The 12876-nt window shown below is 38.1% G+C and overlaps 1 protein-coding gene across 6 annotated transcripts in view; it reads right to left on the bottom strand.

Annotated features, from left to right (window-relative positions):
* usp45 (ubiquitin specific peptidase 45) overlaps nucleotides 1-12876 on the bottom strand; it is a 64613-nt gene that overhangs the window by 45302 nt on the left and 6435 nt on the right. For all 6 annotated transcript variants that reach the window (XM_057833929.1, XM_057833931.1, XM_057833930.1 and 3 more), the window contains exons 3-5: nucleotides 10397-10566; nucleotides 9851-9951; nucleotides 9497-9597 (exon numbers count right to left, since the gene is read on the bottom strand). In XM_057833929.1, the coding sequence (XP_057689912.1) occupies nucleotides 9497-9597; nucleotides 9851-9951; nucleotides 10397-10566 (372 nt within the window). The remainder of the gene's footprint in view (nucleotides 1-9496; nucleotides 9598-9850; nucleotides 9952-10396; nucleotides 10567-12876) is intronic.

Below are 12876 nucleotides of genomic sequence, written 5' to 3'. Positions count from 1 at the left end.
TAACGCTTTTGCGTCTTCAAACCAATAAATACACTACATTTAGTTGCTATTGCCACTTTCAGGAGATGGTTGGATGAAACTTTACCCATCGGACTAAAATCATGAGGTTTGGCACGCCGTCTTTGCTATTTTTGGCTCTTTGAAAATGTGTGAACAAACGCAACTTCAAAAAAGATAACAAAGTGCTCATTTCTCATTAAAAACACATTAACATAAAAAATAACCATTAAAAGCATGAAATATCCCCGACCAAAAAATGGCACTTTGTTCTGGTGTTTGAGTAGAGTAAAAATCATCGCAGATTTCTTTGTGGGGCCAGCAGAAAAAATACGGGTCTGAAGTGGTTAAAGTAGGTGGCTTGAAATTAAGTGGAGGTTAAGCTTGTTGGGAGGACAATCTGTCAAAGCACACCACTTGGTAGTGCTAACTACATCTGGCCCCCTGTGCTGACAACATCTGGGGTTTGCAGCTAACCCATGAAGCCATAAGGGAGCTCCCATATGTTAGAACATACAATGTTGAAGTTGGGAAACTGTAGCCCTGGTCAAAAAAAAAAAAGTGCATTTCCAGACAGCAATTAACACTTAAAATATGTGGCAAGTGAAAATGCAAGTATGACTTTAGCAATAAAGAAAAGACAGCATGTTTAGTTGCTGTGGTATGTGTGAGTGAGGATAAAGGGCATAGAGTCAACAGCCCTAGTGCTGCTTGAGTGCGAGAGTTGAAACTGGCACTAGCTAAGAGGGAGGAGAGGGACTAGGAAACTAACTGGGCGGAATGGGGATGCCTATGGACACACTCTGCATCTGGGACCGTCACCCAAGGTAAACAATGTTCACGGAGCCATCTGGTTGAGACTGGGGGTGGGAGGGTAGAGGACAGTTGTGGGGTGTAGTGGGTGGAGGGAAGGGTTGCAATGAGCACAAGCATATGGAAAAGCAGATTTATTCTCTCCCTGCAGCGATCAACGATGGCAAATGTCAGCATGCGCTACGTCCACGCTTGACTGTGCCGCACTATGCACCACCACCTGGCCCTTCTTACTCAGCCAACGAGTATGGGCAACAGTAACATTGAGAGTGGAGCCTTTCCCCAGGGTGAAGAAAAGCACCACGGTGCTCAGACTCATCCACATGCACGCATCTAAACCAACACCTACTGCACTCCCCGCTCATTTTCACACAGGAGATATCCAAAGAAATTGGAGTTGTTTAAACTTATAAAGAAAATTACATAAATCGGTGAAATCCAAACATTTGTAAACTTTCACCACACAAATATTATTTGAGATGAAACGACTAAATACTCCAACATTTTGTATCTTGTATACGATAGTCTTATCAAAAAAATACACTGTAAATAGTCTTTCAGCTGCAACGGGAGAGCAAAAATGTTTTATTCCATTTTCACTTCCTTCAAGTGTACTAATCTAGTTGCCAACTATGTTTATGAGTAGGGTTGTTCCGATCATGTTTTTTTGCTCCCGATCCGATCCCGATCGTTTTAGTTTGAGTATCTGCCGATCCCGATATTTCCCAATCCGATTGCTTTTTTTCCCCTCCCGATTCAATTCCAATCATTCCCGATAATTTTTCCCGATCATATACATTTTGGCAATGCATTAAGAAAAAAATGAATAAAACTCGGATGAATATATACATTCAACATACAGTACATAAGTACTGTATTTGTTTATTATGACAATAAATCCTCAAGATGGCATTTACATTATTAACATTGTTTCTGTGAGAGGGATCCACGGATAAAAAGACTTGTGACTTTGTATATTGTGACTAAATATTGCCATCTAGTGTATTTGCTGAGCTTTCAGTAAATGATACTGTAGCCCTGCCCAAATGCATGATGGGAAGTGGAACCATGACTGTGCGTAGCTCTACCAATTCATATATGTTCTCTGCATTGGGAAATAACATAAGGTGTTAGAAAAAGATCACTTGCTACCTTGCTTCCCCACATTGCTTCCCATGATATTTCTAATCGTGGGAAGATGGATTGTAAGGCTTTAGCCAATTAAAAAAAGGCTGCCATAATTCACTCTACTCATTTTACGCTGCCTTTTATCTCTCTATATAGGTAAAACGGCGTCATTACAGATTGAGCGCGACAATGCGTGAGTGGATCGTGCAGCGCATGCATTAATTGCGTTAAATATTTTAACGTGATACATTTTTTTAAAAAATTAATTACCGCCGTTATCGGGATAAATTTGATAACCCTACCTTAAGCCTAAACTTAAGACTGTGGATGAGTGTAACATATTATGTCTGTAACGTTAAATACAATTAGAAAACGATTTAATTGAAAAATATATATATTAAAAAAAGGCATGGCCGATATTTTTTTGCCGGTTCCGATACTTTGAAAATGACGTGATCGGACCCGATCGAACGGGATGTCTCTATTTATTAGGACAGTATATTCCTCAATTACTGAAAACAAATTATAAAGTGGAGAAAAAAAATAAAGGTAACAGGCTATTTATGATTCCTGATATGAAAATACTATCGTTTGGCAAGTTAGGCTTCTGCTTCCTTGTTTGCTTACAGGGCGGCAGAGCAGAGCCATCTCCCTTCATGCAGAGCAAGCAGTCATGAGGAAGGACGAGCAACACCAAATGTCTTATTAATTCACTAATTTGTTGTGACTGCAAGGCATAAAAAGCTTGCTTCCTTGCCATCTGAGGCCAGGCAAGCTCAGTGTGATTTTACTTAAACACACACATGTAAATATTAAGTGCATCAAAGTAAATTTCATTCAATGCAATTGTGATTTTGCTTAAATTTTGACAATTAATGTAGGAATTACACAACAACTATTAAAAGGTGATTTTGATGTCTCATTTGAGAGATTGTATGACAGGAATCGTACAGACTAACACAAATGCACATGTAAACACACTGGCCTACTTTTACGCACAGTGGTAAGAATTAAGATTGGATCACCCTTGATTACCTCCATGAAAGCACCACCAGGGGACAAGCATTTTACTGGCCACTGACTCGTCTAGACAATTGAGAACAACAGCTTGGTGCACATTTTATATTCTACCTTTTGGTGGTTGAAGCTATTGGCCAAAGTCATCTATCAATGCTTACAGTTAAGATTAGAAACTTCATAGGGACATTACGTCTCGAAATATGTGACACCAGAAACTGAATTTGAATCGTTAATATTTCCATTTAAAAAGCTAAACTTGAATTCACTTTTTTAGCTGATCCAATGAAAAGTGCCACACAGTAATGCACATCTGAACCACCCATTATCATTTTGTTGAACTTAAAAGAATCCCTGAGATCAAATTCTCTATTTTTTGTGGCACATCAAGCACTCAAGTTTTTCATAATTTTAATCATTCTCCATCTATTGTCAAAAGAGCAGGGAGTTAACTGGCTGCTAGTTTATCACTAAAGAGATCGGAATTGCTTCCTGGGGCTGGTGTATTTAGTCTATCACTTTATGTGTCTCAGCTTCATCCATGGTCAAGACAGTCTTTGGGTGAAGCAATTCTTCTTCCCTTTCATGTCTGATGGTAGCAGATACGACCATAATATGGCATTCTAAAATGTACAATAAGGACTGATTGACTGAAAGGGAGATCCGTGTAACTGCACTCGATTACTCATCCTCAACTACCTGTATGGCTGTCATGTTAATTTAGTGAACTGGATTACAATTGGGGCAAGAGAATATGAAAATACATTGAGGTTAATTCTGAGTGAGGGCCAAATATAATTTCAAAGAAAGTAAATTCATCATAATGTTCCCAATTCAATTTCAAGTTTATCTGACTTCTGTTCCAAACTAACCAATCGATAAGAAATGACACCAATCATCATCATCAACCAATCATTTTAAATTATTGGTTGAACATTTTTAACTTATAGACAGTTATAGTATACCAGTCCTGAAGGGTACAATGGACCATCAGTATAGTTATATATTTATATATGTATAGTTTATTTCAAAGGTGGGAAAAACACATACAGACCATACTGAATGTGGGAGTGTATGTCCACTGGCAATGGTTTACAGTTAACTGTGTGTAATCCAACTAGTGGTGTGACAAAATATCGAAATGGTGATATATCGTGATACTTTGTATCCCAAAAGGTTATCGATATGCTCCTGCCAAGAATCAAGATATCGTTTTAAAAATGTGTTAATGTCTTGAAAAAAAAAGAAAATAAAAATAATAAGGAACCAACAAGTTGCTACCAAAATCTTCTACCATAATAGTGTCTGTTAACTGTAAGGCTGCATTAATGGTGCTCGACACCCAATCCATTTAGACTGGGAACGTTCGTGCATTCGAAACCGGAGCATTCACAGTCATTCTGTCCGATTTTCAGGGCATTTACAGGTCACTTGCTGTTCATTTTAAGGCATTTACAGGTCATTTTCTGTTGAGTTTGAGTCACTGCCTATTCATTTGGGTGATTCCCAGGTCACTTCCTTTCCTGTAACTAAAAATAAACAGGAAGTGACCCATAAAATACCCCAAAATCAACAGGGAGTAGCTTGAAATCAACAGGTAAATAACCTTAAATGGCCCCAAATTACTTTAATTAATCATTGCCTGGCATTGGCTGCCACTGACAGCCATTGACGTTCAATCCGTTTGAAGTGGGAGGGATATCCCTCCCAGTTCAAATGGATTGGACGTCTACTATAGACCCTACCCACCGACGTCACAAAATCACGTGCTCGCTGTATGGTTCCGCCCCCTTGTCCGTCATTTTGTGTCTGTATTATCAATGGTCTCAATTGATCGAGCAATTTATAATGCATTTCATGGAAGACCCGGTGCTTTCGGATGCCGTAAACTCACTTGATGCGTTGCATAAAAGGCGTTATGTGGAAAAGCTTCAGTTTATCCATTCGCCAGATCCATATTTGATGCCTAAATCGATGTTTTTCGACCCGCTGTCTCCGCCGTATTTGCCTGACATCTGCTAGCTACCCTGATATGTACAACTATCTTGTCCACACAAAATCAGCCTATTCTCACGAAAGTTTGAAAAACTTTAAGAGCTTGGAGGCTTATAAATACTTCGTTGCTGGTTGGGTGAAACAGGTCCTCGTCCACGAAAATTCGGCAGGAATCTATCTTGTGCTTGGAAAGGTGAGTTACGAAATTTTCAATTCAAAATCTTTTGTTATTGCTAACATCCACTGTCAAGTCTAATGTATTTCATGTCGTTTGTCAATGGAGTTAGGGCTTTTAATATTTATATGGTTTAGTGATAGCACTCTCACTACATACATACGTGTATGTTGTCGGCGATTAGCCTAGCAATGATCTTAATTGTGGTTGTCAGCCCAAAACCCTCTAAATATATATTAAATGCATCTTACCAGATATAAAATGACTACTACATAATCTGTGGTAATCGTTTGGAGCCCAGTTTTCTCGTCGAATTGCAGCAGCCCATCTCGCTCTCTTCTCTCCGGGTCTCTCGGAATCCGGTAGAACTTCAAGTCTCTCCGTCTTCTCCGTCTATCTTCTCTGTTATTGCAACCGACCGCCACACACGCCTTCACCATTTTGATTATTAATGTTAACGAGCAGAAAAACACGTCGTAAATAGGAGGAATGTACGTAGCCGTAACAAGTAAAGATGATGTGTTGACGGACAATTGGGCGGCACCAGTCAGGAGGAAGGAGTTGTGACGTCACGTGGGTAGGGTCTATAGATAAACTCTTTCCAATTCACAGCAGAAGCTCATTTCTCTGTTTGTTAGTTGTTTGTAGAATGTCCTAGAATTATTTCCTGACCAATGTATCGATAATCGTTGTATCGCCACATCGTCAGATCATCGTTATTGTGAGCTTTGTATCGCAAACCGTATCGTATCGTGAGGTACCAAGAGGTTCCCACTCCTAAATCCAACATGGAAATGGTAGCATCTTCTGTTTATATATATTTAAAAAAAAAAAAAAAAAAAAAGTTACCATGGTAACCAACTTTCGAGTGCTACCTGACTTTAACTGTTACCTCAGTCAATCCCTACAAAAATGGGTGCATTGTCTATTTTTGCACAAAAACTGTGAATTAAAGAATGTAACAGCAATAAAAATACAAATTCAAAAGTTTCTTTTCTTCGATTTATTCTGCACTTTAAAGGGAACCTCGGACTTAAGACTTATAGGCTCTAATAAGCCACAATTGGTCTCTTTTACTAAAATATGTTATTAGCAACACATAATATTGCCATTGATTTAAATATCTATAATATTCAGTACATGTTTTGACCTACATGTTTTATGCGCGCAATGGAGGCTCGGGGTGATGATGTAGATTGTCAATGTCACTAGATGAAAACTACCGGGTTACTCCAATTCCTTCTACACGTTTGACACATGCGCACATTGGTTAAAAGCAGCGAGTACTTACTATTTGTGTTTTTATTGAGTGTTTTATTACCTTTTCATTGCCTCAAAATAATTTTTGCATGTGTTTCCCTCTCATACTTTTAAGCATTGTGTTTTCTTGTGGTAGCTTTAAAGTAGATTGTTGATCTGTTGACCACATTCGTCACGTAGCATATTTAAATCACTGCCCTACGACGTCAACAACAATGGCGACCTACTAGTTAAACTAATTTCACCAATTGTATAAAACGAAAACATCAAGGGGGGTTTCAATATCCAATTATTTTAACTACAAGCCTTTCTATCATTGCATCCTATTAATAACAGCTGTTTTTTAGTTTCAGCCAATAGAAAAAACTTTAAATCTGAAATGCTGTGATAAAAAACAGCATTTTTGTTTTTTCCTGTTGTACCGAACCCATACCGAACCTTAATCCCTGCACCGAGGTACGTACTGAACCGTGACTTGTGTGTACCGTTACACCCCTAATACATAAATATTACTGTATGACTGCCTATCGGAATTGTTTGATAATGATGTGGCAGCAAGGAGGTTTTTTAATGTTGGAGATGTATGGATGTTGGAGAAGTATAATGACTCAAAAACAAAATAACATTTACACAGTAGTGTAATTATCCAGCTCTATAAACACCATGAAACAATTAGGAATTACAGCATTCTAGTGAGAAGAGTTTTATGCTGTTGGGGGGGTTACTTCACAACGACACCCCAGCTGTATTGTAGGACAGAGTCTAGCTCCCTGAGGTAAGCCACAAACCGTCTTTTTAGTGGGACTCTGGTACTTGAGCCAAGGACCTTGATGGTAAGAGAGCATAGTTAATCGACTTTTAGTGTTATTCTCGATTCACGTTGGTGTTAGGGTTCCTTTGTGATTGAGGAGCATAGGAGGAGAACAACATAACTCTTAAAAAAAAAAACTGGCCTTCAGACTGAAATGCAATTTTACAAGACCCTCAACGGACAACAATGGCCTATTTTGTACAATAATGGCTACCTATTTCTATAGCGATTCGGTCAACGGGTGTGGGACTATTGGGTGGAAGGAAGGTGACAGGTAATTTATACGGCAGGAAGAGAAGGTAGGATGATCCAACTCAGGTATTAGTTGATCACACGTTTCGGTGGGTTAGTAAAGACACAAACCTCCCTTGAAAATATGCTGAAAATCCTGCCTATAAATTGATTTACATAGTATTGTAATAGTCATATACAGAGGGGTCATCATAGAATCCAAATTAATACGAAACTTTAATTTTAGATTAGGTATCATTAGGGAAGTGAAAACTTGCGATCACCACCCACACCCCCAAAAAAGAAAAAAAAAAAAAAAACTTCAGTTGGTGCTAATTCGTTCTAAAACATGGGTATCTCTCGGTGCCTCAGAATTGAATGGCAAACAATATATACACCTTCACACTAATTTAAAATACCTCAGGGATCGTACAGTGTATATTTAGGCAACAACAGTTAATTTTCAGTTTGCATTTTCTGAGCCTCTTAATTGTTTTGGAAAAAACACATTGTCCAGTCTACTAGTGAAAATTAAAAAAATATATCTTTAAAATCCTAGTGGTATGTGTGACATAGTTGAAAAATAAATACTGCAGTCATGTTTGCATGTTTCATGTTTGTTTTTTCCAAACATGATCTCCAAGTAAGTACTCATAGGACTGAGTGCATTCCAGCTGTGGAGCATGATCCAGTTTCTCTAACTAGATCAGGACTGTGACTCCCACTAGTGCTGCGCACAGGCCCAGAGGTGGCAAGGCAAACAGAGGAAAAAGGGGGAAACGATAGAGTGGGAAAGACAATGGATAATAGAGCGGAGTCTGAACCCCTCACAGCTGCTCATGTTCTTCAGGGAACCCAGCCGGGAAAGCATCACTCAAGCGCCTAATTTCACTAATGTGTGCAGTCATGTGACATGCACAGAGAGGGTGGGTGACTGTAACAGCATCAATCCTGCAACTCCTCAGCTGTGGCTGTGAGACTGTCTCAGGACCAGCATCAATGTGCATGGCTGGCTAGTCTAAAGACACTGGCAAATGGAGACAATATTCTGGAGGCTATAGTTGAAACTAGACTTTTCAACAATTTGATTGGTTGTATCAGCTTGGCAAATATTTCAGATTTTGTTATCGGCTGTTATGTCCTGAATTGCAGATGGTCATTTATTCCTGGAAATCTTAATGCCAACTTGAATATGAAAGCCAGTTTTTAAAAAAATTAAAGACCTTTCACATGTAGTGATGTAGTACACATCAGCTAGCAATTCTTTTTCTAATATCGGTGAAAATAACATGCCATTTGTGTCAGACTTCGTCATCTTCTTCCATATTTTATCATGTCCAAGAGTTTCACCTTTTCGCTGATGGTCATCGTCTTCCTCCTCCATTCACTGGACTGGCCTCACTAGAGAAAGTTTTTGCTGAAGAACAACGCTTCGGTGGCACTGTTAGGGCTTAATGACTTCAACAAAAAAGTTATTGTCTACTTAAAACTGCTTGACACTCAACAGCATGGACAAGACTGCAGACTGGTTAAGTACAACAATCAATCACCTCACAGGGTAAAGCCACTCTTATAGGTGGTCTCGTTGGTCGATCATTATGGGGGAGGCTGTAATGCAGCTCAATGGTCAATCCTGCGCCGGGAACCAATCACGCGCCTTGTATGAGTGTGCGTGGGTATGTACAAATCCCCTGAGTGATGACAGCCATGCTGCAAAACATTCTCTCTTGTGCCTCAACATGAAACAACCCATAGTTTTCGATTTTTATTTTTTTAGGAATACTTTTGAAAACCCCAAGAAACATTGAATCCGTAAGAAATGAGCCGCAAAGTAGCGAGGGACAACTGCATTAAAGTTTAACTAATAGATGAATACTAAAACACTGGACTTGACTATCCCTTTTGTTTGTCATTGTTAAAACCTCATTGACCCTAATTTTGTGGATTGGTGCTTTGTTGGGTATTGTTTATGAATTTTTTTTATTTTCCATTACCGGAGATTTACATTGCTGAATTTGTAGCCAAAGTGTTTTCAATTAGGTGCAGGACTTGTGAGATGAACGCCTTACCTGATGTTGCCTTGAGAGAGTGCTTCTGTAAAAAATCGAGCGTCTGTGCAAGGACTTTTTTGTTACATTGAGTGGAAAGCTCTTCATTGCATTCAAAACACCTGTTAAAAAGAGGAGTGAGACATGAAAATCGGGGAGAGCAACTGTAAAATTAAATTACCCTCAAATTGTTTTTCTCACAAGCATTCAGTACAGTCTTATGATGAGTGTGATAAGTGTGGCATGACCTTACTGGTAAATGTATTTGAAAGGAGAAAAAATTTAATACCATATTTTGCAGATTTTGTAGGGGTCGAAATGAATTTCATTTGGATTCTGTGTGTGCATTTTGCTTGAATACAAAATACGTCTCACCAGGCTTTCCAGGTACTCAGGCTAATGGTGATGCAATGAGACTCGGGATGGAAAGCTCGGTGGTGCTTGGCAGCATGTTCAATCCCTGAGTGGTTACAGCCCTGTAAAACACATACACTCCATGCAATTTGTCTGACTAAACAAATATGTCTTACAGAAATGACAAAACCATGTAAATGTGATATTATGAGCCATGATGTTTTGCTTGGCCATAAATGAAAGAAATAACGAACAGAATTAGAATGAGTAAAAGAGTTACTCTAGCACAGTAGCTTCACAAAGTAAAACAGTATATTTAACCTATCATAAAGAAGAGTCAATTTTATAGTTATAACATTTGAAGAAAAGAATAATCATAGATTAATATGGCATTATTTAAGCATGCTTTCTTGTGCAACAAACTATTTCATTATGCCCTCTTAGTAACCATTAACGTCATTTTCTGTAACACCGGAAAAAGAAAGCTTGTGTTGTTATCTTTTTGATTGTAATGTGGAATTGGCTTTATTGCTGAGGTATTCAATATGTGCCTAAAGGAGGTCTTACTTGGAAACCACACTTGAGGCAGACTAAGATGTCCTGAAATCCGGGTGGCTCGTTGTTGATCATAGTTCTTTCTTTCAAACAGTCACAACACACCCACCACAAGCTGGATAACACAGATTTCTTTACGGAGTTTAATTCCACTGCCCTCGTCACATGTTGGCAAGTCAATCCTGTTTAAAAAAACATAAAAGTACACAATGCACAAACAGAAACAATAAATTTTGCGAAACAGATATAATTGAGTGCAATTTTCATTATCGATTTTCTATGAATAGTTTTGGGCTGATGCTGCCTCTCCCCAGAATACTAAGTGCCAAGAAAGAAGAAAAAATGCTACTTTCTGCACTTACAAACGATATTAGTGAATTTTATATATTGTGTCCTCCATAAGGCTGGAACAAGTTAGTTCACATTTCACTAAGTTTCCTGTGGCATAAGACCCTACGCTCGTGTCCGGTATTCAATTCCATACTTTTGGCCAGTGGAATTATTTGATAAATAGCATGGAATTATCAAGCACAGTGATCTTAAATATTCTGTAAACATGTTTTTACAGTTTGATGTTCTAACCTCGCCTACTTTATATGTGATTCAAATACAGTGGTACCTCTATATGCGAATTTAATTCGTTCCAGGACCTGGTTTATAAGTCAAAATGTTCGTACGTCGAGCGAGATTTTCCCATAAGAATACATTATAATTCAATTAATTCGTTTCAAAGCCCAAAAACCTTTGCTAAATCCGTAATAAATACTGCTGGTACAATCCCAAATAGCAATTACACATATCAAAACAAATAAATTATAAATACAAATCGGAATAATAATAATAATTATCGGGTTCTAATGTGGTGGTTGTGTTTTGCATCCTCTTCCTGAACGTGTGGGACAGACGACCGAGTGTCTAGCCAATATAGGTTGAATTACAACATGCATACTACCGTATATAAATATTCAGATACTTTTGTCGTGTATATAATGCTGAATGTTTTAATTGGATTTGTAAATGCATCCTTCTCCTCCATGCAGAAAAGAAGAACAGGATACAGTTGTCTAGCACAGCAGCTTTTGCCACAGTGTCCAAAGACAAGGCAGACTTGTTGGAACAATGTGCCATAAAAAATGCGCTTGCTCTTTGGACTGGGCTTATTGGGCTACCTGCTTCCACAGTTGAGTTACTGCAGTGCAATTCAGTTTGGACTTGTTCCGAGTGGGCCAGGAGATGGTTATTAGTACCGCATTGTTTTACAGTTATCAGAGTTTGGTCTATTTTAATTTCCAAACATGTTATGTATGCTTCCTTAAATTCCTTATAAGTTGTAAGCTATATATGACTTGTACCTCCCTACACAGCAGCAATTTCATTTTACTGCATTTATTGTGCAAATTTCACCAAAATAAAGCCAGCGTGGTGAAAATAAGTGTTTACTTGTCTGTCAATGTTCATTCGAAATTATTGGATACCTTTATTCTTTTTTAAGAGTGTGACAATATCTCGATACAGCGATATATCGCAATATTTTGCAACCCTATCGGTTATCGATATGCTCCCGCCAAGTATCGATACTTTTATTTGACATATTGGCCATTGGATGCTATAAACTGCTCAATGTTTTTTGAGCAATTCCTTGGCGGCCCACTAGGGGCACTCAAGAGTGGCGGTGAAGGTAAAGTGCACCCAAGTTGTCTAGAGAAAAAGAGAGGAAGCTCCAAGTGGGTTGAAAAACACACACTTTAGATTTTACACTAACAAGAAAGGAAGTAAGGTGAACAAGGACTTTGCTGTATGCAAGAATTGTCTGACAAAAATAAGGTTCACTGGCAGCTGGTGACGAAGTGGACACGGATTTCTTCACTGCTTCGCTTTCATCACTTAAGGTAAAAAAAATTTGCAATGTAAATGATTTTTTAATTTACATGTATTATTTTGATGGCATTTGGTGTTGAGTGATATAAAATAAACCCTAAACTGGATGAAAATAAATATCGAACAAGCCTACATGAATTTACTGATTTATTTGATATTATTTGAGAACCACTTTCCATCCAGTTTACTACACAAACTGTTATTACTGCCATTTTGATGCAGTATGCTATAAAAATGGTTTGAATAGCTTCCAAGATATATAAGGTGATGTGCATGATAATTAATGTAGTCTACATATTAAAAATAGGTAATTATTGCATTTTTAATTTCTATACATTCAATTAATATTTTTTTAATTCACTCAATACTTCCAACACACACAAAAAAATCAGGATTTCAACTCAAAAGCTATTAAGTAACTAATATTGTTTGTTTTATTTTGTTGTTTTTAAGGTGAGGAAGAATGTGACTGACTGAGTCCGACATCTCAAATGCTGAAGCAGTTGGTTGAAGTGCTCAAACCAATGCTTTTGGCAACAAAGGTCATATACGAAGAAAAGACCCACCAATTTTATCATTGCCCCACTCCAAGCTCAACTGCTGACTGACACCTA

This window comes from Corythoichthys intestinalis, chromosome 4, assembly GCF_030265065.1.
Source record: "Corythoichthys intestinalis isolate RoL2023-P3 chromosome 4, ASM3026506v1, whole genome shotgun sequence".
NCBI classification, from domain to species: domain Eukaryota; kingdom Metazoa; phylum Chordata; class Actinopteri; order Syngnathiformes; family Syngnathidae; genus Corythoichthys; species Corythoichthys intestinalis.
Note: the sequence above shows the minus strand (reverse complement) of the source record. Positions and strands in the feature narration are given on the sequence as shown.